Source organism: Setaria viridis, chromosome 9, assembly GCF_005286985.2.
Source record: "Setaria viridis chromosome 9, Setaria_viridis_v4.0, whole genome shotgun sequence".
Taxonomy (NCBI): Eukaryota; Viridiplantae; Streptophyta; class Magnoliopsida; order Poales; family Poaceae; genus Setaria; species Setaria viridis.
This window is the reverse complement of record NC_048271.2, coordinates 50,781,149-50,807,545: the sequence shown is the minus strand read 5'-3', so window position 1 is coordinate 50,807,545 and position 26,397 is coordinate 50,781,149. Positions and strand designations below refer to the sequence as shown.

The following is a 26,397-nucleotide window of genomic DNA, read 5'->3' as shown; positions in this document are numbered from 1 at the left end:
TTCGGTCCGTCAGAACTGGTTGGCCGCCGCAACAGCAAACCACGCGGTTGGCGGACACACCGCACGCAGCACAGTGCACACCGACACCAGTGCCACCGGAAAAGAGTCAAAAGTGTGCTGCTTCTCGATTCCGGTCAGACTCGATGGACGTCGGGCCCAGTGCCGAACTTTTCACCTGAGCTGGCACCCAGGCGCCCAGCACTCCAGCTTCTCCTTTTCCTTCCAAGCCAAATTTCGCCAAAACTTGCCGGTCAGGCTAGCGCCTGCAATGTCAACGTACCCAAATTTTGGGCTAGTAGCTTCCATTGTTCTTTTGTTCCGTAAAACTCAAATAAAAATAGGCTCACACAATTAACAGCAACAAGTACCTACATTCCCCATCAATTGTGAGTTGTCCATTTTCTTTGCGAGGAAGATTTGTTGAGCTTTATTAACAAGCAGACGCAGCACATTCAAACAAGCAAAAGGAGAATCTGATCCTACATACACCAAACTGAAAAAATAACACCTCATCTAGTCATTTTCAAGCTGGTGTGGCTGCGCCATCCTTTTACCAACAGCCCTGGCTGCACGCTATTGCCCATTGCCGCTTGCCGGTGTAGAGTGTAGACACTATAGGCGTGCAATAGAAGCAGCCGGGCATGGACACGGTCACACCGTTCTTTCTGGTGCCAGCCGCCAGCCGGTGGAACGGCTGGTCCCACCTCACCTCTAGAGATGAAAATGGACGGGAAGGAAACATATCTCCCGTTTCCATTACCACATTTTATCATAGAAAACGGGACCGGTTCCGAAATAATCGGGAATGGGAGCGGGAGCGGGATGAACGAGACTACAAAAATGGACGGGAACCGGGTACTAAAACGGGAACTCATACTTTGATACACACGCACATGACATTGTTGATTTTTGTTGTTTGCTAGTTGCCAACCACGTTTTTTTAAACGAGCCAAGTAGGAGAGCTCCCGATTATATTAAAAAAAAGAATAAGCTCAGACTGAGCAAACAAAAAAACAACACCGGCCGGTTGGATTGGGACATCAACCCACGCTGTACCATGCCAACGCACAACTCAAACTCAACTCAACCACACAACATTGGCCGGTTGGATTGGGGCATCAACTGAGTCTCTCACAACTCTGCCCAGTCGGATTGGGACATCGACACGAGTCTCGACGAAGACTCCGCCCGGTTGGATTGGGACATTGACCCGAGCCTCCATGAATTCTGCCCGGTCGGATTGGGACGTCGACAGGAGCCACCACACAACCAACGCCACGTACTGGATTTTTTTTTTAAAGGAGAGAGAAAGAAAGGAAAAGAAAGAAAGTACCGTCTCAGAAGCAACCATCGCCGAAGCAAGCCACTTTGCCGGACATGCCTGACATCGCCTTTAAGAGGGTCATGACGCCGAAGACGTCATCGATGCCAGCCCAAACTGGGTTGGATTTTCACCCGCCTCATCCGACAGGGAAGACCGGCATCCAAGCCGTTGGCCTCAGACAGGAGCCAAGGCCTGCGCAAGAGATGCCCAACGTCGCCTTCAGGAAGGACATGACGCCAATGACGCCATCGACTCCATCCCAAGGAGGGATGGGTTTTCACCGGCATCGTTACCACGGTGTAAAGAGATGGTCGGCGCCACCAACCCCACCACCATGACACTGCTGGTGAGCCTCCACATGGTCACAACCGACGACACTACCACGGCGACACTAGCATACGCCCGAGCAAACCGTTGTCGGCTACACCACCGCAACACCACCGACACACCACCACAACACCTTGGAGCCTGCTTGCTGCAAGGGCAGGCCGCGATGCCACTAGAGTGACTAGCCGCCGCAGAGCCCGGCCATAGCCCTAGCCACATCGCCATGGAGCCGTTGGGTGACGCTGCGCGCCGGCAGCGGGTGCCGTCGTACCCCACCACGTGCCGCCACACGCCGGCCGCAAGGTGCCGCCGCAGCCGAGCCACGCCGCTCGGGCCGCGGTCGGCGGCGCTGTCGTGGCCGAGCCAATCCGCACGCCCGACGCATGCGCCGCCATAGCTAGGCCCCCCGTCGCCGCAGGAAGCAGGCGCCACCACAAATCCCCGACACGCCGAGGCCTCGGGAAGCAGATCCGGCGGCCGAATGTGCCGATCCGGCCATAGGCAGGGTGGATCCGGCTGTGGACAGCTGGTGACAACCGCCGCCGCCATGGCCACCACCAAAGAGAGCGCAAGGAGGGAAGAAAGGAGAGGAGGAGGGTGTTGCAACCCGTTGTCGCCTTCCTTGCGACCACGCGGGCTTCCGGCGGTGCTGGAAGGGGCGGCGGCGCCAGCGCTTGGGTTCCGCCTGAGCCGCCCAAGGAGGAGCGACGTGGGGCCAAATCGGTTTTTCAAAAGCTTCCTCCTTTGGGATCTTCCAACCACGTTTTGGTATCTCTAAGGACCCTTAGGCAAATGATCTTTCAGGAAACATATGACTAGCATGACCTCTTGGGCCATAAGAGTGTTGGAGCTAGAGTTAGGTACATACTAATGCATATTAAGTTTATGCCGAATTTATCAAATACGGGATAAATATAAGTTCATCGCAGCTAAAAACAGGATCCCACGAAAACGATCGGGATAGACCCTCTCTCGCTTCCCATCCCGTTTCCAGGTTTGTCACTAAATACGAAAACGAGCGGGTCAAATCCGTTTTCAACCCTACTCACCTCCCCTCGTGCGTTTTGGAAAAAATGTGCCGGAGAAAATAGACAACACTAGGGCCTTGTTTACTTGGCAAATTTGGGAGGTGCCAAATTACTGTTACAGCACTATAGCACACTGTAGCGTTTCGTTTGTATTTGTGAATTATTATCCAAATATTGACTAATTAGGCTTAAAAGATTCGTCTCGCAAAGTACAACAAAACTGTGCAATTAGTTTTTAATTTCGTCTACATTTAGTACTCCATGCATGTACCGCAAGTTTGATGTGATGGGGAATCTTCTTTTTGCATAGTGTCAAAGTTGGGAGTTGGGTGTGAAGTAAACAAGGGGTAGTTTTCAAAAGAAAATAGACTACGCCGCGTGGGGTAGGCGTAGGCGTGGCGTAGAGTAGGGTCGTTGCGTTCGCACGCGCCACCTATTTAACCCCGCCCCTTCCCTCCTCTTCAGTCAGGACACGAACACGAGGCTCCTCTTCCACTCCGACCTCAGACAGATCCAGATCTCGCGGCGAGGCGGAGAAGACGGCCGCCGAGGTCCGGTTGGTCAGGAGAACTTCAGGAGGTATGCCTCGCTTGCTCTCTCTGGTCTCGGATTTTCCCCTGTTCCGGTAATCCCACCTAGTCATTCAGTCCATTTCTGCTTTGCGGAAACCTTCCCTTCGCTGCGACTGAGCACCCAAATCCGAGTAACTTCTATCTGGGATTGGTGCTCTGACCATCCTCCACCAGGTTTACGAACCATTTCTTGCGTGCTGTTTAGTTCATTTTCCATTTCTCTTTGTCTGGGGGCGCGGGGTCAACTGTACCCCAAGGATCACCGACCCCCCCCCCCCCCCCCCCCCCCAACCCACCCCCGGGATTGGTTAGTCTCACGAGATGGCTTGCAAAATCTGGCTCTATATGTTTACGCTCTATAGATGGCTTGTTTTTTTTTTTGGCCTGCATTCAAGATTGTTTTGGTTGCCAGAAGAATCAAGGAGGTCGAAAACACGAAATGGTCGCCGTCAATGTGCATTGCCAAATGCCAACAAGCGAGACAATCTGGTCATGACGTTTGGTTTATCACCAAATGTCAGATCTCCACCTGGCACCATGGCTAATAACTATTGTTCTTGTTCATGATTCAGTCTTTACTTAACACAACTGTGCACTGAATCATTTGATGAATTTACACGGTCATTCTTTTTCTCCAAAAGAATTATATGCTCAGAGTTCCTTGTCTATATGTGGATGTTGGGTGCTAAAAAGCTACGGGCTTTGGCCTAATATTGGTAATCTGAAGCATATGCATGAGCCAGCATGCCTGCCAAAATTGCTCTTGGTAGTATTGGTGGCTTATTATGCCAAGAATGAATCGTCTGATCTCTGTTGACACAAGTCTCACTAGGTTGATACATTTCCATAATGTGAATGTCAGCTGCTATTCAATGGATGCACACCATTGCACCCTACATCTCTTCTATTGTATCAATAGTTCAGTTTATCAAGATTTTGTTGTTATCTATTTGCTCTACCGGCTTTTCGATCAAATAAAATGGTTGTTAATGCTAACGACAACCGGAAACCTTGTGCACTTAATTCTTAGTATATCTGAAATGATTTGTTTATTGTCTTCACCTTACTTCTTTTACAGCTCGAAAATCTTCTGTGAAATATCTGGGAGAATAAATAATTTGGAGTCTTTGTGCATAATATGTCAAGATTTTGTTGTTAACTATTTGCTCATACCAGTTTTCCAGCAAATAAAATAGTTGTTAATGCTGACGACAACCTGAAACCTTGTGCACTTAATTCTTAATACCTGACATAATTTATCATTGTCTTCACCATACTTCTTACAGCTCCAAAATCTCTTGCCACAATGAATCATGCTTTCTAAGGTAACTAATGTCAGTATTCTCATTTTCCACGTGCAGTTACTCGGATAGTTTAAGAAAGATGGTGAAGATATGCTGCCTCGGTGCTGGATATGTTGGCGGCCCAACCATGGCTGTCATTGCACTGAAATGCCCTGCTATTGAAGTTTGTGTCGTCGACATTTCTGTTCCACGCATCGCAGCATGGAACAGCGATCAGCTCCCTATTTATGAACCAGGCCTTGATGAAGTGGTCAAGCAGTGCCGTGGCAGGAATCTCTTCTTCAGCAATGATATTGAGAAGCATGTTGCTGAGGCTGATATCATCTTTGTCTCTGTAAACACACCAACCAAGACCCGTGGTCTTGGGGCTGGCAAAGCCGCGGATCTAACCTACTGGGAGAGTGCAGCCCGCATGATTGCAGATGTGGCCAAGTCCGACAAGATTGTGGTTGAGAAGTCCACTGTCCCTGTCAAGACTGCTGAAGCCATTGAGAAGATCTTGGCACACAATAGCAAGGGAATCAAGTTCCAGATCCTCTCAAACCCTGAATTCCTTGCGGAGGGCACAGCAATTGAGGACCTTTTCAAGCCTGACCGTGTGCTCATCGGTGGTCGGGAGACTCCAGAGGGCCAGAAGGCTGTTAAGGCCCTGAAGGATGTATATGCCAATTGGGTCCCTGAGGACCGTATTCTCACAACCAACCTATGGTCAGCGGAGCTGTCCAAGCTTGCTGCAAATGCCTTCTTGGCTCAAAGGATCTCATCAGTGAATGCAATCTCTGCTCTGTGTGAGGCCACTGGTGCCAATGTGGCAGAGGTGGCCTATGCTGTTGGCAAGGATTCAAGGATTGGACCCAAATTCTTGAATGCTAGTGTTGGTTTTGGAGGCTCATGCTTCCAGAAGGACATCCTCAACCTTGTATACATCTGTGAGTGCAATGGACTGCCTGAGGTCGCCAACTACTGGAAGCAGGTTATCAAGATCAATGATTACCAGAAGAGCAGATTCGTGAACCGTGTTGTGTCTTCTATGTTCAACACTGTCTCTGGAAAGAAGATTGCAGTTCTCGGTTTTGCATTCAAGAAGGATACCGGTGACACGAGGGAGACCGCCGCCATTGATGTCTGTAAGGGACTCCTTGGAGACAAAGCTAAGATTAGCATCTACGACCCGCAGGTGACAGAGGAACAGATCCAACGTGATCTCGCGATGAACAAGTTCGACTGGGACCACCCAATCCACCTGCAGCCAATGAGCCCAACCGCAGTGAAGCAGGTCTCTGTGACCTGGGATGCGTATGAAGCCACCAAGGGGGCGCATGGTATCTGCATCTTGACTGAGTGGGATGAGTTCAAGACACTCGACTACAAGAAGATCTATGATAGCATGCAGAAACCTGCATTCTTGTTTGACGGTCGCAACGTAATTGATGCTGAGAAGATGCGGGAGATCGGCTTCATTGTTTACTCCATTGGAAAGCCCCTTGACCCCTGGCTCAAGGACATGCCTGCCGTGGCTTAAAGTTAAATGGTAGAAATCCCAGAAAAAAATGTTGCTGGTTGTTCGAGAGGACTCTACAATCTACATCGACATTCCCTGCCCTTCCATCTGCTGTAGCGGGTCATATAGGTCACAGTGAACAGGGGTAGTGTGCCCTGAGTGTTTTGACTGTAATGTACTTCATATGGATTGTCTTTTGTTGCCTAATTACAGATAAATGAATAATAGCAAGAGTTATCAGATGAATTCTTTATTTTGACTAACATATACTGCTTGTGTATTTGAAGCTGACATCATAAAATTCAGTAAGATATTCGGTTTTTCAGATTAGCAGGGAATTACTGAAGGATCCAGCTGTTATGTGTTTGATCCAGAATATTGGCCTCACGACAGACTAGCAAAAGGAATGTCGTGACTGACCAGTATTACTTTTACTCAGAACAAGGATGAAAAGAACTTAATCTCTATTGTGTCTGGATATTTGTCTGTACCTAAGGTTGTTAGAGGCAAGAAGCCAAGAAATGCCATATGCATGTCTTTCAGATAACAGACTAAACTGACAGTCATAACTCATTAACATCTAACTCATTAACACGTCTAATCTTTCAGATAACAAACTAAACTAAACTTAATCCCTTGGAAAAAGGCACCCTCATCCTCTTTGCGTTTGAAGGCGTACAAGTACAACGCCTCTATATGAGAGCATTGCGCAATTGCATGTGCCATCCACCGTGCACACTGCGTCCTGGCCTGCACTCCCATCGCCCGACCACCACTGCCATCGCAGCTCTCCTCGCGCCGACCTGCGCCATGCGGCCGTCGTCGACTTCCGTCGCGTCGTCGGGGGACACGGCGCCGCCGCGCATGTACTTCATCCCGTTCCCGACGCCGGGGCACGCGCTGCCGATGTCCGACCTCGCCCGCCTCTTCGCGTCCCGCGGCGCCGACGCCACGCTCGTCCTCACGCGCGCCAACGCCGCCAGGCTCGGCGGCCCCGTCGCCCGCGCCGCCGCCGCGGGCCTCCGCATCCGCGTCCACGCGCTCACGCTGCCGGCCGAGGCCGCCGGCCTCACGGGCGGCCACGAAAGCGCCGACGACCTCCCCAACCGCGAGCTCGCCGGGCCTTTCGCCGTCGCCGTCGACCTCCTCGCGCCGCTCTTCGCTGACCTCCTGCGCCGCCACCCTGCCGATGCCGTCGTGTTCGACGGCGTCCTCCCGTGGGCTGCCACCGCTGCTCCCGAGCTCGGGATCCCGCGGTACGCGTTCACCGGCACGGGGTGCTTCGCACTCTCGGTGCAGCGTGCGCTCCTGCTCCACAGCCCGCAGAACGGCGTGGCGTCGGACACCGAACCGTTCCTCGTGCCGGGACTCCCCGACCCGGTGCGGCTCACCAGGTCGAGGCTCGCCGAGGCGACGCTCCCCGGCGCGGACTCGCGGGAGTTCTTGAACCGCATGTTCGACGTCGAGCGCGCCACGGCCGGGTGGGTCGTGAACTCGTTCGCGGACCTCGAACAGAGGTATGTCGAGCACTACGAGAAGGTTACGGGGAAACCGGTGTTCGCCGTCGGTCCGGTTTGCTTCGTGAACGGCGACGGCGACGACACCCTGGAGCGCGGCCGCGGAGGGGAGGCCGTCGCCGCAGCGGAGGCCGCGCGCGTGCTCGAGTGGCTGGACACAAAGCCCGTGCGGTCAGTGGTGTACGTCTGCTTCGGCAGCCTCACCCGGTTCCCGCGCGAGCAGGTGTCGGAGCTCGGCATGGGCCTCGCCTACTCCGGCGCGAACTTCGTGTGGGTCGTCGGAGATAAGAGCGCGCCGCCGCTCCCGGACATAGACGCCGCGGCGCCGGGTCGCGGGCTCGTGGTTAGGGGCTGGGCCCCGCAGGTGGCGGTGCTGCGGCACGCGGCGGTGGGCGCGTTCGTGACGCACTGCGGGTGGGGTGCGGTGACCGAGGCGGCGGCGGCGGGCGTCCCGGTGCTGACCTGGCCAGTGTTCGCGGAGCAGTTCTACAACGAGGCGCTGGTGGTGGGGATCGCCGGCACGGGCGTCGCCATGGGCGCCGAGAGGGGGTACGTGTGGGGAGGCGAGGCGCTGGGCGGAGTCGTGGTGGGCAGGGAGGCGGTGGCAGAGCGGGTGCGCAGCGCACTGGCAGACAAGGCGCTGCGGCGGAGAGCGGGGGAGATCGGCGGACGCGCGCGGCGCGCGGTGGAGGCGGGAGGGTCCTCGTACGAGGCCGTGGGCGCGCTGCTGGAGGATGTGCTGCGTCCCGGACGCCGGGGCCATGATGGAGAGCGCGGAGAGGAAACCGGGCGGGTTCCCGTGGTTTGGAACTTTTTATAAACGGGCTAGCCTCCGTTCCTACTGATCACTCCCCTTTATAACATGTTTAACCAAATTTATCTAACTTTCAACAAGTTTATAAGAAAATACGTCAACATCTACAACATCGATCGGATTGTTTTTATAAATTTATCACGAAATATGTCATCTACTCTTTGATGATGCATATAGCCTTTTTATGCTCTGAATTGCTTAGTTTCCCTCCATTTAATATCATTTGCTCGAATGATGTAATAAGCCACGATGACCTTATGCATTGGTGATGTAATAAGCTGAAGAGTTTCATTACACCGTTTCCAAGAGTGCCACATCATCTTTAAAGATTTAAGTTGATGAATGAAATAGCTCCTCACAATGCACAGTTTCATGTCACGATTTCATAGACTACTCATAGTATTTAATTGTTGTATGGTGTTGAGATCAAATATGTCATATGAATATGTAACCACTTGTAATTGTAGTAGTGGCACACTAACCATAGCCACATAGGATCGACAAAAGTTATGGAGATGAAACAAAATGCTCTCAAGTTTCATCATAATTTCAAAGTCTAAGTAACCGTGTACACAGGGTTTCATCCCCATGAAACCCAATTCCTCTCTCTCTTCATAAATTTTATGCTATGTCACCACTTTTACCTATATAGCATGTCATTTAATGAGTTTGAAACCCTCGTGAAACATTGAGAATGGCCTAACAAAACTTGCTCAGACTAGTGGCCGTTGGCCCCTCTCCAGGCAACCTGCTCACATGTGTCATTACAATTGGATTAGTCACCGGTTTGACATTTGGAAAAAAAATATTAACGCAATTCATGACATCAGCTGAACTGCAAGAGCACAAAAGTCAATTCACCATACATCAGCATACACAGGGGTCTTTGATTTTGTATTTTGCTTTTATTTTTTAATAGGAGAAGCAAAACCACCATCAGAGCACTGAGGAGCGAGTCAAGAGTCCAAGCATACCCACTTCCTCTGGAAGAACAAGTATGTTCGTATAATGCCTACATATCAAGGATCTCGCATTTACATACGTAGTTAAGGTACGGTGGAATTCGAGATCTCCAGAAAAGTATCTCGTACTCCCCTCGCGGTTGAGCACACCCGGCTAGCATATCTGAATATGGTATCTCTGGGACCTCCTCCTGGGAGCCTCTTTCGTAAATGTCATAGAGCATACAGTATCTGTCGGGTTTCTGATTGATCAGGCTCCAGGTAAACCGAGGATGATCCTTATCCTTGATATCATCTGTGTACTCGCCAAACAAGGAGACATTCTTTTGCAAGTACTCTCTTATTCTTCTGACTGCCCTGGACCAACTCTGAGTGTCGAAATGGTCTCTTAGCACCACGGCACCGATGTTCGCAAACAAGAACGAGCCTTGCATCAGGCTCGCCATCTCCATAGCCAAGGACGCCAGCTTTGGATGCTGCCCTGGATCGTCGCTTCCAAAGACGGTCATCTTGAAGAAATGCCAGTAGGCTTCTGGAGACAAGCATTTGAGCCTAAGAGCACGCGTCGTCCCGAACCTCACAATCTTCTCCGATCGACTGGTGATGATCATCCTACTCCCCTGTGCCATGCTTCTCTCGGAGGAGTACAGCATGTTCTTCCATGTCTCTTCGTCCAAGTCCTCGAAGAGCTCGATGATGATCAGCAACCTCTGACCTGATGAGGCCTCATTATCGGTTTGATGCTTGACCACACACTTGTCTCTAAAACTTGCCACTGTCTCGTCTACAAGGCTCTTCCCACGGTAGAACAAAATTAACGAGAAATGGTCGCGCACCCTTTCATCGTGGCAAACATGCTCCACGAGAGTGCTCTTGCCAATATGCGCCGGGCCGACGATGGGAAGGACACCCAGCCTCGCCGCACCAGGAGGCTCAGGCTGCAGCAAGAACTCCATGATCCTCTCCTTCTCCATGTGGCGGCCAAACATGCACTTGTCGACAAACAGATGGGCGCTGTAAGGTTGGCGGTGCAGGAGGGGATGGGTCGTCAAGAACACAACAAACTCCTTCATGTCGCCGATCATGGCTTCCAGGCCTCGAACCGCCTGCCGCAGCTCTCTCAGGCGAGCGGCGCTCGCCCTGCAGGCCTCTGGATCGCCGGAGGGGACGCGGACGCGCTTCGCCGGGTTGAACCTGGACAGGGTGAACGCGCGGCGGCACGCCTCCGCCTCCGCCTCCTCCTTTTGGTCGTCGTCGTCGTCATCCTTGCACCCGTCTCGTCCTCCTCCGAATGCGGCTCGGCACCTGGCGGCGGCGTCGAGGACGTAGTAGCCCCGGAACGCCTCATCCCTCAGGGCCCCGAGCTGCTGGAGCATGGCCCGGTTCGTGACGAGCCGCCGCTCGGCCTCCTCGACGATCGTGCGGCTCCTCAGCAGCAGGCTGCGTAGCCGCTCCTCCTGCGCGGCCGCCGCCGCCTGCTCCTCGCGCTTGGCGAGCAGGAAGGACACCGCCCTGCTCACGAGCTCGCTCAGCACTGCGCTGTAGAGGATCTCCATTGCGATTTGCGAACACCGCGCCCTGGAGATTATGCAAGACCTCCGCGAGAGAGAGGGACGAGCTGCTATATATCGATCTTCCATGGGTAGCGGCTGCCGGCTGCTATGCGTTTTGCATGGTGGTTGAGTGCAGGGGCAGCTGAAAGCGTCAAAAGCCGCCGGGTTTTGAACCGTGAACGCTGAAGCCATCAAGCCACCAAAGTTTGCTGACCACATTAGAATATTAGATGCTCCGTACATATGCAGATCTACTCCAGCTACTAAGGGCTGCATTATATCGTGGAGCAAGACGTCGAATTTGCTATCATATCCAAACTAATAGATCTCGAAACAAGAGACATAGATTAAGGCCATTATGTGTTATTTTCCATTCAAGTCGGTAGGCTGGTGCTTGAGGATTAGGAAGTACATAAGTTGATTAGGCTGACTGCCAAAGTAGAGAAAAAAAATTGAGATGGTTGTTATTTTATTAAGGCTAAAGAAATACCAACTAATAACTTTTAAGAAAGTCGAGGTGATGCTTAGCTCAATTCAATCTCTAGCATTTTGCCGTGCTGCAATTTCTAACTCCTTTTTAATAGTGGATAATATTCCGGCTTCAACCTCCTCAAAGAGGAGGATCAGTCCACTATTATTATAAGTAGTAGCACTTGCTACACCCACAAGTTTGAAACAAGACATAAAGACGACTTAAAAATCAATTCGCAACATAAAAGACCATCCATTTGAATTAAAGAAACGTAGAGCTTTCATCTTCAAGGTTCGGCGTGCTGAAATGAAGAGCTTCTCATCGTTCTCACTTCACTGTAACTTGCCTAAGAACGGAGCCAATACGTTCCCTAAACAGTACCTGCAAAAAATGTTTTTGTCAACATTTGTCAAAAACCACCTCATTTCGAGACAGCCATATCGTCCAAAAAAAGCTGATATCCCTATCAGTAGGTATAGATTCGACTTATCCCCCTAACCCATGAAGAGAATGTCATTCATAATTATTGGTGGAGAAATACTAAATACTATATGTATCGCACGGTATAGAAAATTAACATACCAACAATGGATTCCTCAAAACGAAAAAACTGCAGTACCTATCCCCATTCCAATTCCTCCTACTTTTTAGCTACAGCCCTGTTTAAGTCCGGACAAGTTTAAGTGATATTCAACTAATTTAATAAGATGAGAAGACAAGGCTAAATGAAGTGTACTTTGAAGCTGCCAAGCTGGCTGGTCGCTCTCTGTCTCTCCCTCTCTACATGTCGAGGGTGTTTAGATCCCGAGCTAAACTTTAGATACGCAGATTTACTCCAGCTACTGAAGGGCTGCATTATATCGTGGAGCAAGACGTCGAATTTGCTATCATATCCAAACTAATAGATCTTAAAACCAGAGATACAAATTAAGGCCATTATGTGTTATTTTCCATTCAAGTCGGTAGGCTGGTGCTTGAGGATTAGGAAGTACAGAAGTTGATTAGGCTGACTGCCAAAGTTGAGAAAAAACTGAGATGGTTTGTTATTTTATTAAGGCTAAAGAAATACCAACTAATAACTTTTAAGAAAGTCGAGGTGATGCTTAGCTCAATTCAATCTCTAGCATTTTGCTGTGCTGCAATTTCTAACTCCTACTTTTTAGTTTTTTTTAGTAACGGATAATATTCCGACTTCAACCTCCTCGAAGAGGAGGATAAGTCCACTATTATTATAAGTAGTAGCACTTGCTACACCCACAAGTTTGAAACAAGACAAAGATGATTCAAAAATCAATTCGCAACATAAAAGACCATCCATTTGAATTAAAGAAAGGTAGAGCTTCCATCTCCAAGGTTCGGCATGCTGAAATAAAGAGCTTCTCATTGTTCTCACTTCGCTGCAACTTGGCTCAAGATCAGAGCCAATACGTTCCCCTGAACAGTACCTGCAAAAAATGTTCTTATCAACATTTGTCAAAAACCACCTTATTTCGAGACAGCCATATCACCCAACAGAAAACCAATACCCCTGTCAGCAGGTATAGATTCAACTTATCCCCCTAAACCATGAAGAGAATGTCATTCATAGTTGTTGGTAGAGAAATACCGAATACTATATGCATTGCACGGCATAGAAATTTAGCATACCAACAATGGATTCCTCAAAACGAAAAAACTGCGGTATCTAAACCATTCCAATTCCTCCTACTTTTTAGCTACAACCCTGTTTAAGTCCGGACAAGTTTAAGTGATATTCAACTAATTTAATAAGATGAGAAGACAAGGCTAAATAAAGGGGTGTTTGGATACCCCTGCTAAACTTTAGCACATGTCACATCGGATGTTTGGATACTAATTAGGAGTATTAAACATAGTCTAATTACAAAACTAATTGCACAGATGGAGTCTAATTCGCGAGACGAATCTATTAAGCCTAATTAGTCCATAATTTAACAATGTGGTGCTACAATAACCATTTGCTAATGGTGGATTAATTAGTCTTAATAGATTTGTCTCGCGAATTAGACACCATTTGTGCAATTAATTTTATAATTAGCTCATGTTTAGTTCTCCTAATTAGCATCCGAACAACATCCCATGTGACCTTTGGAAGTGTAAGTAAGCTGGCTGGTCGCTCTTTGTCTCTCCCTCTCTGCATGTCGACTAAATGAATACAGGGCAGGGTTGACACGTGACTGGCAACATAGGGACCGAGGTTGCCTACGTGGCTATCTGCAGCTCTCTATCTCACCCCTTGTTTACTTGGGAAGTTGGGAGGTGCCAAATTGGCATTTTGCCATAAATACGACACTGTAGCGTTTCGTTTGTATTTGTGAATTATTGTCCAAATATTGACTAATTAGGCTCAAAAGATTCGTCTCGCAAAGTACAACAAAACTGTGCAATTAGTTTTTGATTTCGTCTACATTTAGTACTCCATGCATGTACCGCAAGTTTGATGTGATGGGGAATCTTCTTTTTGCATAGTATCAAAGTTGGGAGTTTTGTGGGAAGTAAACAAGGGCTCATTTCACCTTGTTTCCATCGACACAGCCTGCCTGTGCCTGCTCCTCCTTCCTCGGCTCTGCTCTACGGCCAAAAGCGCCAGCACCAGCTCATGGCTCGAAGCAGGGCGCCGTCGGGGACAAGCTATTGCTGATGGCCTAACCCTCCCTCACATGTGAATGGGAGTTTCCCTCTCCTTCCTCTAATTTCCTCAGGTTCTGCTGTTCTGGTGCACCTATCTTATCCTTTTCCATGCAAATACTACATGTTGCTCTGGACTTAAGCTCCCGTCACCGCCGCTCACCTTCGTCTCAGCTTCCACCTTTCTGTCGATATTGCCGCCGCCGGCCCTGAGCTCACCTCCATCAACCTGCAGCTTGGTGAGTATCCATTTTCCCGTGGGCAAGCTGGCCGGCGGCAGTTCCCGGCGAGCGCGACCTTCCGCGATTCGCCGCGCGTCTTGCTGCGGGAGAAATACCGACCTGACCAAATGACAGGTCTCTGCGTTTCTGGCCGGAACAGAAATGGGGAGGGCGGCGGCGGATTTCGGTGAACCGCCGGTAGCCGAGCTGTCAGGGGGCCTTCTGCAAATATTCCATCCAGGATTTTCTAAAAGGACCCCTCAGTCGGATCGCGATCAATAATCGCGATCTAGGGCTTTTTACAAATATTTGATCTGGTATTTTATAAAAAGTCCCCCAGTTTGGATCGCGACTGTTAATCGCGAGCCAAACCAGGGGGCATTGTGCAAATACCTCGGGGCGGCGCCGGAGCAGCCGACGAGGCCGCGCCGCCGCCGCCGACCTCTGCTAGGCCCGTGCCGCCAGCGAGAGCCTCTGCTGAGATTCAATCTCCTACACCTATCCGTTCTTCCGGCTCCCCGCGCGCGCCGCTCATGGTCCAAGCTCCTCCGGAAATGCTGCCGGCGGCGCGTCGGGAGCTGGGTGCCGTGAGACGGTGGCGGACCTTGCTGTATATACAGGCCGGCGACGGCCAGGCTGCTAGGCCGGGCCTGCTCTTGCTCCAGCGTTGTAGCGTGGGCTGCGTGGACTCAAGCGGCTCGTGCCGCCCATGCGTGGCCTCGTGATGCCGGGGAGAGGCGCAGAGCGGGCGTCCGTAGTTGGTTCAGCTTCTATGGTTGGCCGGCGGCGAAGGGTGAATGCCTGAATGGTTTTGATCCGTTTTTTTCATGGCTAGCAGTCGGACCCCCGGTCGAGCCAGTTTGCTTACGAATGGTCATTATCCAGTTCCGGCACTGACGAACGGTCCATGAGGTCCACCGGTCACCGGGAACTTCCTAGGGTTTCCGCCGTTTATAAGCCATCCCTTCGCCTCCCCCGCTCCGCCTTGTATAGGTGCGTGTGCGTACCCGCGATTCCCTCTTCTTCCTCCCTGTTGCCGCCCTCGATTCAGATTTGGATACTTGGGATACTTGGATTTGTCAGGTTGAGTTGCAGTACGAGGATTGGGCCTGATTGATTTCTGTTCAACAACCGATTCTTATCAAATTCGAATCCCAGGAACGAACCAGATCTACGAGTAATCCAGGGAAAAAAGGATGAATGATCGGTTGGTGAGTAGAGAACGAGAAGGCGAGGGCGCCGACGAGCAAGGAACGAGGATGCCAAAGCGGCGGCGCAGTGAACGCGACGGCGCCCGTACGCTAGAGCGTCGGCGGCAGCAGCACCTTTACCTCGTGTTCGATGACTGGCACTCTGGATACAGCATCCGCGAGGTGAACTTGCCGTCGTCCGGCTCAGGCGACGGCGCTGGCGCCGAGCAGCCCTTGCCCCAAGCTTTCTTGCGCATCTTGGTGCCTCTTGGGTGGCCCAACTGCATCACGTCCGCCTTCGGCACAAGATCGTGGTGATTTATCCCGGCGTGCACCAAATCGCCCCGATCATCGACGTCCGGGAGCGGAGCGTCGCCTTCGGTCCCGGGCCCAACTTTCCGGCTTGTCCATTCTTCATCCCTGTCGGCGACGACAAGCTATTGGCTATGGACGTGAACTCATTTGACATCTGCCTCGATCTGGTCGCCGAAGAAACCTAGCGATCTGTCGTGGGAGAAGCTCCCAATCCAGCCATTCAACAGGCTGCACGTCTCCTCCTACGCCGTGCAACCCGATGGACCCATCCACCTCGTCAGTACCAAGAACGGCGCCACCGCGGCCACCTTCGCCTTCGACGTGAAGGAGTGCGCGTGGAAACTGCACGGCGAGTGGGCGCTGCCCTTCACCGGCTGCGGGCACTACGAGCCCTCGCTCGAGGCCTTCGTCGGCATCTCTAAAGACCCGGAGACCCTTGGGTACCTCTACAGCTGCCCCGCGACCAGCACCGGCACAGGGGACACTGGCGACAGACGACTGTGCCCTTCTCCTAAAATGAAACGCAGCAAGGAGAAGGTGTACAGCAAGAACCCGGCTGAGAGGCATGTAAGCGCCACCCTCGTCTACATGCGCCGGGGCAAATACTGCCTTGTGGAGTGTGTCTCCATTGATGACGACGGGGCTGATCAGGAGTTGCCGCAACGCAGTCGCTGTATGTATCGTTTGATGACCTTCTCCCTCAGGTATGACATGGAGGGAGACCTGAAGCTTAAACACTGTCGGGTTTGTTGCTATAGCCTGCCTCACGAAGCAACTAACTACATCCTCCTTGAGGATCCTGTGGCATTTTGGCTGTGATCGAAATGCTAGAATCATGTCATCATAATGAGTTCCTATGTTTTCATTCAGGCGGACTTTTGCTTCTATGTTTTAATTTGGTGTAATCTCAAACTGTGATTCTGGGGAACCCTTTATGCTTTTAATTCAATGTGATATATGCAATCAATTGTATATGCCAATGTTTATTAAAAGTTACCTTGATCTGACTTTGGAAGGTGATGGAAGGTCATCTTGCAGGTATACTGCTTCACTGGTTGAGAGTTGAGACATTCGTGGTTGTTGGTGGCTGTTAGAAGGTGTTGAAATATACAACAATATTAATTTTTTTTTGGACAAAATGTATGCAAACGTGTGTATTGCAGGTAAGGGAATTTACCGGAACCATTGCTTCTAAGCGCTGTGGTGAAGGCAAAGGTGTTCCTGTATTGTCTTGCTCGCGTGCAATGTCCTGTAGGAGAGGTTCATGATAAATGAGGAAAGTTGATGTACGGAATATATGCTGATATGTGAATGCAAAAGAGATTTTAGTAATGATTTTACCTTTTCTTTCTTATGGTCGTTGACTTCTTGTGCCAGGAGCTAAGTATGTTGTTGTTTGTTCAGCTGACGCAATCTGGCGTCGCTGTGTGCCTACAAAGTTAAATATTATAGTACTGCAATGCAATGTATAAGCATCAAAATTTCAATGCTGTACCTGAAGGTATAAGTGGATCATTGCTTCCAAATGCAGCCATCTTGAAGAAATACCAGTATGCTTCAGTAGGCAGACATTTTAGCCTAAGAGCATGTGTTGTACCCAGCTTCACAATCTTCTCTGACCGACTGGTTATGAACTTATGATAATTCTACTCCCATGTGCAATGCTACTTTCCGTCTCCTCCACGTCCACGGTCGTCCCAGCAGCAGCTGCCGCAGGCCGCAGCCGCCGCAGGTCCTCCTGCGCGGTCGCCGTCCTCTACCGATTCGATGAGCACCGAGGCCAACGACAACACATATGGCACCCTTGTCACGGTCGACTAGGTACACACCAACAGAGAGCAACCGGAGGAAAGTCCTGATCCGGACCACCGGACGGCACTGCCGGTGCGGTGCGTACCCCGACGCGTTCATCTGCATAGGCGGCGCACGCTCGGAGTCTGCTTTTCTGGACTGCGCGTCGGTTCGACGGCGACGATGGGCGTGGAGGAGACGGCCGGCGGGCCCCCGTGCGCGTAGGCATCGTGTCCCCGGCTCCCCGCCACTCCACGAGCCAGCTAGCCCGGGCGCGCCGGCATGGGGTCGAGGCACGGCGACCAGAGCGCGCATCCGCCGCAGCGAGACCCGCCGATCCGCTGTGGCGGGAATTCATCACTGCCGAACACGGAGCTCCGGGAGCTGGCTTGAGCGTTCTGTTCTGCGGGCTGTTCCGTTCTGCTCTCGGCTTCTTTGCCGTTGGATCGAGCCCTTGTTTTACTAGTAGTTTGCAACTTGCAAGTGAGGAATAAAATTCCCCAGTCAAAGCTGTTGAGCCCGTGCCGCGAGAAAACCGGCGTGCCAGGTAAGCGGAACCCTCGGCCCCACCTGCCGGCGAGACGAGCCAGCGGGGTTGGTCCTACTGGACAGTGGGAGCACGAGGCGCCGCACCATTCCCCACCGGTAGATCCCCGCCGCCCCCGTCCGGCATCCCTCCATCCAAAGTCGCCGACGACGACCCGGCCAAAAGTCCAGAGCCTTTTCCCGAGAGAAGAGAAAAGGGATGGGCTGCTGCAGCAGCCGGAGCTCCGATTCGCCGGCCAGCCGCGCGACGCGGTGGCGCTCCACGGGCATCGTCGCCCTCCGCGACGCCAGATTGAAGGTGCGTTCGCTCTCTCCCCCAACCTTTGCCCGTCAAAATTCTGTCTTCTTTTTTTCTTTCTGTCCCGATTCTCCCGGCGTTTCGTAGGCTTCACTCAATTTTGTGCCCATCTAGTGATTCTGATTTTAGTGTGATGGCTAGGAGTGATTCTGATTTAATATGTGATGGTGAATGGATTACGAATGGGGCTTTTGATGGCTGGCCTCGGCTGGGGAGGGTTTCCATTTCCATGGCGAAGTATTAGTAGTACTCCATCCGTCCATCGTCATCAAGTTAACTAAAGTTGGGATGTTCCTTCGTATTCTGCTTCTATATTATCAACATATGATCCACTTGTGATGGAGTTAACTTCGTTTGGCACTTTGTTTCTTGACATGTTACTTCATGTAACGTATTATTTCTCACGGTTGTGATTTATCTTCTGGTCGTCATTGTACAATATGTCCCATATTTGAGTTTATCATTGGTACTTAGTCACAATTACAAATTGAAGAGAAAACTGAACAAATCCATGGTGTGTGACCATGTATATTTGGTCTCTAGGTTGCAGGAAAAAGGGGCGTCTTTCTTTTTTTTTGTGTGTGAAAACTTATATACTTGAACTAATTAGCTGAAAAGCATTTGATGCCGATAAAGAAAAGAGTCTTTGATGTACTCAGCATAAAATTGTAAACATTTGCAGATGGTAGGTTAGGTTACCATGATTAAATAGAACGACAATAATAAAACACTACAAAAGTAGGAAAAGTGGTATGGTTTATAGCACTCAGCTAAACATTTTAGGTACATGCCGTCAGCTCAAATGTTGAACTATATACAGGTCTATCCGCTCATAACTCGGGCAGCACGATCTATTGCTAGAAAAGTACAGTATTAACCTTTGAATATTGCAGAATATTGTTACGCTCCACACTACCACACATACTATTTCAGCAATATACTTTTTTATTAGCATTTGAAGAGACTTTCATAGTTAAGTGTGCTATCACCTCTCAGCACCTTGTAAGATTGCAGCATTATTTTTTCATGCAGAGCATAGATTGAGATATGGATCCTGAATCCCCTCAGATAGATTACATCTATGCACAAACATATTGACATTAGTATGTGTTCAGTTGTTTATCTCTGTATTTGTTCTATTATACTGATTCTTATTTGAGAGATACATATATGTCAAGTTATATTTGATGCCTCTACATCCACAGACATACTTTGTACACTTCTGTTACTGCAATAACACGTTTTTCTCTTCAAGTGCATGTTGTTTAATATCAGTGCTCCCTCGCAGGAACTACCGAATGAAGTTCTACAAGTGGGCAATTCCTTGAGAACTCTGGATTTGACAAACAACAAACTAGGTAGTCAGCTTTTACACATAAGCTATTTGTTCTATTCGGTGTTCTATGGACAAATCACAGTTACGAAAACGAATTTCATATCTTGCTAATATGCAATCTTATTGTTTGTTTTTTTATTTTTCTTTTTGGCTTGTACTTAGTTAGCAAGGAACTGGTCAGACGTTATCTGTTGTTTATACTATGCCCAGAACTATCAGATGTGAGGGCACCTTTTCTTTTCACTTGCCTCCTTGGTAAAATGTATGGAGCAAAATTGCTCCAGCTGGGTTCCTTTTCCTTTTTTTTGCACCCATGGGAAATTGTTTAGCACCTTGTGCAGAGAACTTTCTCATTTTTTTTTTAACTGGGAAAAATTATTCTTAGCACCTCACCTGTGCATATTTCTGAATTCGAATTGAAATAACGTAACCACCTATAAACTACAATACTGCATGCACTATATGTTTTTATATTTTGATGTTTATACTTGTGAGCAGTATCAATTAATTCTATTATATGTTGCAGTTGAGATTCCCCAGGAAGTTGGTGGACTCGTGAATATGCAAAGACTTGTAAGAGTTTCCATTATTAGAAGTTATGGTAGATTATCTGATTAGAGAACCATATTTACAAGAAATGGTTCTTCCTTCTGATGTTTCCATGTCTTTCAAATTGTGGTGGTTTGGCGTGAACTCTGTTGCCTCTTTCTGTTTCTGTAGGTTTTGGCTGGTAATTTGATTGAAAACATCCCGGCTAACATTGGATACCTGCGGAATCTTAAAATCCTCACACTTGACAGAAATAGGATCTCTATCTTACCTGAAGAATGTTAGTTCCTATGAACCTATCTTTCTCTAACAACGGAAGTGAAACATGCAAAATGTTACTATATTTACATAACTACAGTTATTGACATTCGCCTAGGTGCAAGCTTCATCTCTTAGCAATTAGAAAGTTATAACTTCCGTGATACTCTAACTAGTATTGTATTTCTAACCTTCTTTTTGTTTCATCCAGTGGGTTCTCTGTCAAACCTTCAGCAACTTTCTATTTCTCATAATTCTTTAATGTGCCTGCCTAAGAGTGTGGGAGATTTGCGAAATGTAAGTTTCTTCTTTTGCTCAAAGATGCCAAAATCTTTTTCTTCATTTTGGAAGTGTTTGAGCACAATAGTCAAGTCTGGTCACTCAAAAAATATTAATGGATACAGTGCGTATTGACTTTGGATATACAACAAAAACATGAATTTCGTACTTTTGTTTTATCAAAATAAATAAATCTTGATTCTACAGTTCATTATCTGCAACTAAGTCATGTTGATAAATTCCATCATTTTTTCGTTTATAGTGAAGAAGTTTCTGAATGTTTATTTTACAACGGTCAATGTGCAATGTGATCACTGGGGTGCTATCCTTTTTTTTCTGATGCAGATGTTAATACTCAATGTATCTGATAACAAACTAAAAGAACTTCCGGAATCAATTGGAGGTTGCAATTCCCTGGAAGAATTGCAGGCAAATGGTATGAATCACTTTCTGCAAATCTACCATGATCTTATTTCAGCCCCCACCTCCTTTGCTTTTATGTGCACAAGCACCCGTAGATCCTATTGCACGATTAATCCTATATTGATATTGTTACCTTCTTACCATTTGCTAATCTACAAAAGAAATGTTTGGGATGTCACAACCATATCCTCCTAGGATGCTCCTCTCCTTTATGTTTGGAGAAAAGCTGGCCCTTGCTCTGTTTGGAACACAAACACAGCATGCGCCACAGCAGAACATGAGTGCTGCAGAACATTTCACTTTCCTATCTCCTGTCCTAGTACCTACAATCCATTTGTGAAGGGAAAGACATGTACACTTTTATGCGCCTTTGGTGGATTAAACCAAATAAGACTTAGGCGCCTAGCCATTGATGTTGCTGAAAACAGATGCAAAATACAGCATGCTTTTCATTTCCTTTAGGACCTTCTACCTGGAGAACTAATCCTGAAGCAAAATATCCAGGAAATTCGATTGAAGATGTGCCCTCATCGATCTGCAACCTTGTTTGCCTTAAATCCTTATCACTGAATGGCAACAAAATTCGTCAGGTATATGCACTTGATATTTGTTGCTCCATTACAAAATCAACAAAAGCCTGTCACCCAACCCCAACTTTGCATTTCAGCTTCCGGAAAACATACTGAAAGACTGCACGGCTCTTCAGAACCTATCGCTGCATGACAACCCAATCATGAGGGACCAGTTCCAACAAGTAAGTTACATGAAGCATGTACGGTTTTCCTTCACTCTAGAAAATCTTGTTTTGATCATAGTTCCTTTTATGTTCTCATTCCTTGTAGATGGAAGGATTCAACGAGTTTGAGGCACGCAGAAGGAAGAAATTCGATAAGCAGATTGATTCTCGTGTCATGCTGGGCTCCACGGCCCTGGATGAAGGGGTTGATTTCCACTGATTTTAGAGCTCATGTGGCTTCCATTCTTTCTAATTGGCCAGTACCAATTGTAGATTTGTACATAGCAGCCTCTGGTTCCTTAAAGAAAAACAGCAAACGCACATAAATGAACCAAAAAATTCCTGTTTTTCGCTTGAACGGGCACTAAGTGACATTCCACATCTTGTGTTCCTATAGAAACTTATTGATTGCATTTGTTGCACATCACCATCTTTTCCTCTACTACTGTTTGAGGTCCATCATGACTGGCTGCTACCGATGCAAAGAAATGGCAACTGAGTCCGGAGTACTTGGCAACCCAGATTCCACCCCGATGATGCAAGGTAGAAAAGGAATTCAGACGTGAGCAGGGCATGATTGGTGGTGCTTTTCACTTCTCCATCGTCGGCTACGCGAAGCGACAATGCCTAGGCACTCTCGTCTTTCTTTACTTTTTCGTGTGTGTGTGTGTGTGTGTGTGGTGGTGGTGTGATGAACTAGAAAAACTTCAACGCGTTCCTGCATACTAATGCAATAACCTGTAAATTGTGTAGTAAAAAGAACCACGATTTCAGAAATCAAATGTACTTTGGTGATTTTACAGCAACCAATAATTGAGCCTATTTCTGTCAAACTGATGCACCGGATTCACAAGTCTTTTGTCCATTTACACGTAAACGGCGATGCAAGCCAAAAGCATTGCTTGCTACCTGAAGCAATGGTTGGGCCTCTACTTGTCAAAGTCTGTTCACGAGCCAAGGCTGGAATTGGGTTTTTCCTGCTTTACAACTACAAGGCAGGTTGAGATATGATGTTGGTTTTCATGCTTTACACAAGTGGATGGCAGCTAAGATGGGGTATGGCGTCTGTAAAAACTCTGAAATTACGAATCCAACTGATTAATCTGTAAATAAGTTTTTTTTGCGAATAATTAATCTGTAGATAAGTTTGAGAGTGACAATTCTTGCTTCAGAAATCAATTTGTGGCGTGTAACCTACAGCTTGTACAAGGCAAGCAGAGCCATGTGTGTGCTCTGAGCCTGATCACTCGATATAGCCATCACGGGGCGTCGCCCGTCTCTTCCCCCCTGCTCCTCTTTCTGCGCAACCTCCATTCAACACGGCTTCAATTCGCAGCAACTCTCTCCTCGTCCTCTCCGCATCTCTACGCTCTCTCTGTCTCTCCCCACTCCATATAGCAGCCAGTCATCACTCTCGGTCCCGTGCCCATCTTCTCCTCTCGTCTCTCTCGGTCAGTGCATGCAAGCTCTTGTTCCTGTTTGTTCTAGTAGTTCAGTTCAGCCAATCAGCCATTAGACAACAAACCCACTTGAAGGCTTTAATTTACCAGTCTCTTCCCTGCAGCTTTCTGGGTGATCCATCCACGGACGGCGACCCAAGAAGACTAGAGAGTTCGCGGCGAGATCATGCCGGCTGGGGTTGGACGGCCACGGCGAGGCTCCAGCAAGGAGCAGAAGGCGGCAGCCAACAGGTTTGGCTCAGATCAGCCTCTGCTCATCATAGTAGGCTCATATATTATACTTGAAACTCTGCAATTCTGCATCAGATCCTTCTGGCCTGCTTTCCTCTTTTCGCCTTCTTCAATCATCTCCCGTAGATGAAAGCAAAATGTTCTCCTTTTTTCATGGACATTTTTGGGGCTTGTGTTCGTGTAATTCGGAACATTCTGAATTCATAGTGCACTGATGACTGATCCTATGCTAAGATATATGTATGCATGTGCAGAGATGGCATGGAAGAGGAGATGGCAGGTCTGAGCCTGAGCGACTTCGAGTTCTTCAAGATCTTGCTCCCTGGCATGTACGAGGAGGCACTGGTAAGTGTCCTGCTGTTCGCTGAATCTGATCTGCTCGGAATAGCTCGCGAACGTGCGCCGTGCTGTGGTGAGCAAGTAATTGCCGCCGAGCTAATTTGATCGTGCTGCGCGCAGAGGCTGCCCAATAAGTTCGTTCAGGAGCTCGGAGCTCGCCGGGACTTGAAGCTGCGGCTCGCCGGCGCAGGGATGCCCCTGTGGGACGTGGAGGTCTTCGCCGACGAGAAGCGCGGCGACGTGTACCTTGCCCAAGGCTGGAAGAAGTTCGCCCGCGCCCACGACCTGCGCGACGGCTACGTGCTCGTCTTCCGCTACGACGGCGGCGCCGCCACGCTCGCCATCACGGTCTTCGACCGGAGCACGTGCCGCAAGCAGTACGTGCACGCCGGCGCCGCTGGTACGTCCCCCCTCCATCCAGTCACTCGTTCGCCGCGTGGTTGAGACGAGACAACATAAAACCTTCTGCTGGTGTGCCCAGGCGGCGGGAAGGCCGGCCGACGGTCGCTGGCCATCGCCGAGCCGTCGCAGTTCACCGTGAGTCTGAGGCAGTGCAACCTGGGAACGAAGCAGAACCAGTACCTGGTGAGTCGCCGTCAATACTTGTTCTCGCTCAGATCGCAGTGCATCGACCACTCACTCGCACGTCGTCTCGGTGCGCGCGGCGCAGAACGTGCCGGTGGAGTTCCAGGACGCGCACGGGTACGCGCGGCGGCGGCGGGTGGAGCTGCGGATGGGCGGGCGGTCGTGGTCGGTGAACCTGAAGCGCGGGAGGCGGGCGCTCGGGGACCGCACGGCGCTCAAGTACGGGTGGCACCAGTTCTGCGTGGACAACGGCCTCGAGGTCGGCGACACCTGCTTCTTCAAGGTGATCCGCGAGGGCCCCTGCGTCGACGACGACGACGACGAGTGGGAGGACGAGTGGGAGGACGACGAGCACGTGCTCCAGGTGGAGGTGCGCAAGAAGGACGGCACCATGCTCACCTGATCTGATCTCGTCGCGTCACGACGGCCGATGCTGCTGATGATGAGCAATTTAATAACCTAGTAATCTACGTGCTTTAATTTGGCCGGCTTCCATGTTATGTGGAATGACTCGTTGGCGACAACTAGGATTTCTATTCTGACTGCTGATGAATTAGATTGTTCGTTCTGAAGCTGTCAGTAAAGACGATCTCTGCTCTGAAGTTATTCTTGTGAACGGCATGGATAAAGTTAGCAACTACTCCTTGGTGACCAACTGACCATGGAGTTCCTAAAGCTTGGCATTGGTTCGTGACAAGCTTTAAAGTGAGCGCTGTTGGTCGGACTTGAGATGAAAAGATTGTGCAGGAATCAAGACTATTCCTCGAAGAAGATTTGTGCAGGCAACAGGCAACTAGGCCAGGAAGAAGAGTAGAGAGCGGTCCTGGTCATGCCCCGTCCATTTGGCTGTGCTGTCGAACGGGCAGCACAGCAAGCATTTGGTCTGGACCGACTGACCATCACCGAACGATCTAAACCATCCGCTTGGTCCAAGTCTTGACTCCAGTAATTAGGCTAGGTGAGGCGTGACACTGAACTGAAAATGTGTCAATTCAGTTCAGGCCTTCAGGGGAACGAGCATGGACAGTGGCATGCAGCATGTGGATGGGAACGCCGTAACAAGTGTCGATTCCGGAGGCCACGGGGGTGTCCGGGACCTCCATCTCGGGACTCGATTTTCGCTAGGACCTCCTCTGGATGTGACTTGTCTCTTCTGTGCACCGATGCACGCTGCTGCGGCGTCGGCGATTGCAAGCATCTCTCGACTGCACTGACGGGCCTCTCCCTCGTATGGGTAGCCTAGCCATCAACTTTCCTGCCCTGTTTCCTTCCCGCACGCAAGGCTATGCAACAAAACCTTTGTTAGCTGCCAAGCTGATGGCTTTTGCTCGCTTGGAGGCGACAGGTGTTGATACCTCCCATGTGATCGTTGCAACAGAGAACCTCGTGGAGTTGTGGGAGTACTAGCGTCCACCCATGCGTTAGGAACGCAGTATCCAACCATTCCAACCCCCTTCTGGCCATCTCAACTATTTGTCAAAATTGTTAAGTTAACTAAACAATACAACCCTGCGTTCTTTTTGGCTCATATTGTTATTTGTTCGTTCCGACCTATATAGATTATGTTTTATATCTCTACAATTTGCTCTTGTTGTATAAACTACATGTTCAACTGATCCGGTTAGAATGACATGATAATGATAATGATAATAATAATGATGGTGGAGGGTGCATAGTACAAACTCCCATTCCATAAGATGGTATAATTTGTTCTAGATATATAGACTTTTTGTTCTATGTAAATAAAATTTTGCTCAACTTATATTCACTTTAAAAAATGGTAGTTAAAGGATGGTGGAGGGTGTAGCGTTTTGTTATGT

General features: G+C 49.3%; 5 protein-coding genes across 6 annotated transcripts; 4 read left to right on the top strand and 1 right to left on the bottom strand.

Moving 5' to 3' along the window:
- Positions 1-3,097: 3,097 nt before the first annotated feature.
- LOC117838988 (UDP-glucose 6-dehydrogenase 4) lies at positions 3,098-6,302 on the top strand. The gene is made up of 2 exons (XM_034719209.2): positions 3,098-3,258; positions 4,613-6,302. The coding sequence occupies exon 2, from the start codon at positions 4,635-4,637 to the stop codon at positions 6,075-6,077; it is 1,443 nt and encodes a 480-aa protein (XP_034575100.1). The 5' UTR covers positions 3,098-3,258; positions 4,613-4,634; the 3' UTR covers positions 6,078-6,302.
- A 145-nt stretch (positions 6,303-6,447) lies between these two features.
- On the top strand, positions 6,448-8,848 carry LOC117835793 (UDP-glucose flavonoid 3-O-glucosyltransferase 7). The gene has a single exon (XM_034715114.2). The coding sequence runs from the start codon at positions 6,753-6,755 to the stop codon at positions 8,391-8,393; it is 1,641 nt and encodes a 546-aa protein (XP_034571005.1). The 5' UTR covers positions 6,448-6,752; the 3' UTR covers positions 8,394-8,848.
- Positions 8,849-9,213: 365 nt separating this feature from the next.
- LOC117835792 (putative disease resistance protein RGA3) lies at positions 9,214-10,905 on the bottom strand. Its single transcript, XM_034715113.1, has 4 exons — positions 10,655-10,905; positions 9,500-10,543; positions 9,319-9,370; positions 9,214-9,222 (listed from the first exon to the last, which is right to left on the bottom strand). The coding sequence occupies exons 1-4, from the start codon at positions 10,903-10,905 to the stop codon at positions 9,214-9,216; spliced, it is 1,356 nt and encodes a 451-aa protein (XP_034571004.1).
- Positions 10,906-18,112: 7,207 nt separating this feature from the next.
- Positions 18,113-22,384, top strand: LOC117839593 (plant intracellular Ras-group-related LRR protein 7). Of its 2 annotated transcripts, none has more exons than XM_034719966.2 (9): positions 18,113-18,381; positions 19,670-19,739; positions 20,244-20,290; positions 20,438-20,546; positions 20,736-20,821; positions 21,149-21,239; positions 21,689-21,816; positions 21,894-21,980; positions 22,069-22,384. In XM_034719966.2, the coding sequence occupies exons 1-9, from the start codon at positions 18,283-18,285 to the stop codon at positions 22,180-22,182; spliced, it is 831 nt and encodes a 276-aa protein (XP_034575857.1). In that variant the 5' UTR covers positions 18,113-18,282; the 3' UTR covers positions 22,183-22,384. The 2 variants fall into 2 exon arrangements, with proteins under 2 accessions (XP_034575857.1, XP_034575858.1); XM_034719967.2 differs by having other exon boundaries at positions 18,161-18,381; positions 21,731-21,816.
- Positions 22,385-22,527: 143 nt separating this feature from the next.
- Positions 22,528-25,179, top strand: LOC117839592 (B3 domain-containing protein Os03g0212300). Its single transcript, XM_034719965.2, has 6 exons — positions 22,528-23,413; positions 23,527-23,653; positions 23,908-23,998; positions 24,113-24,392; positions 24,474-24,577; positions 24,663-25,179. The coding sequence occupies exons 2-6, from the start codon at positions 23,589-23,591 to the stop codon at positions 24,978-24,980; spliced, it is 858 nt and encodes a 285-aa protein (XP_034575856.1). The 5' UTR covers positions 22,528-23,413; positions 23,527-23,588; the 3' UTR covers positions 24,981-25,179.
- The last annotated feature ends 1,218 nt before the right edge of the window (positions 25,180-26,397 follow it).

Bases quoted from the DNA above. Each gene is read 5' to 3' on its own strand.
- LOC117835793 (XM_034715114.2), top strand. From the start codon at position 6,753: ATGAGAGCATTGCGCAATTGCATGTGCCATCCACCGTGCACACTGCGT.
- LOC117838988 (XM_034719209.2), top strand. From the start codon at position 4,635: ATGGTGAAGATATGCTGCCTCGGTGCTGGATATGTTGGCGGCCCAACC.
- LOC117839593 (XM_034719966.2), top strand. From the start codon at position 18,283: ATGGGCTGCTGCAGCAGCCGGAGCTCCGATTCGCCGGCCAGCCGCGCG. The intron at 18,382-19,669 runs GTGCGTTCGCTC...GCTCCCTCGCAG, and splicing joins TCCGCGACGCCAGATTGAAG to GAACTACCGAATGAAGTTCT. The intron at 20,291-20,437 runs GTAAGAGTTTCC...CTGTTTCTGTAG, and splicing joins TCGTGAATATGCAAAGACTT to GTTTTGGCTGGTAATTTGAT.
- LOC117839592 (XM_034719965.2), top strand. From the start codon at position 23,589: ATGCCGGCTGGGGTTGGACGGCCACGGCGAGGCTCCAGCAAGGAGCAG. The intron at 23,999-24,112 runs GTAAGTGTCCTG...TGCTGCGCGCAG, and splicing joins GCATGTACGAGGAGGCACTG to AGGCTGCCCAATAAGTTCGT. The intron at 24,578-24,662 runs GTGAGTCGCCGT...CGCGCGGCGCAG, and splicing joins CGAAGCAGAACCAGTACCTG to AACGTGCCGGTGGAGTTCCA.
- LOC117835792 (XM_034715113.1), bottom strand. From the start codon at position 10,905: ATGGAGATCCTCTACAGCGCAGTGCTGAGCGAGCTCGTGAGCAGGGCG. The intron at 10,544-10,654 runs GTGCCGAGCCGC...CACCCTGTCCAG, and splicing joins GTCCTCGACGCCGCCGCCAG to GTTCAACCCGGCGAAGCGCG. The intron at 9,371-9,499 runs GTGTGCTCAACC...TTGTTCTTCCAG, and splicing joins TATTCAGATATGCTAGCCGG to AGGAAGTGGGTATGCTTGGA.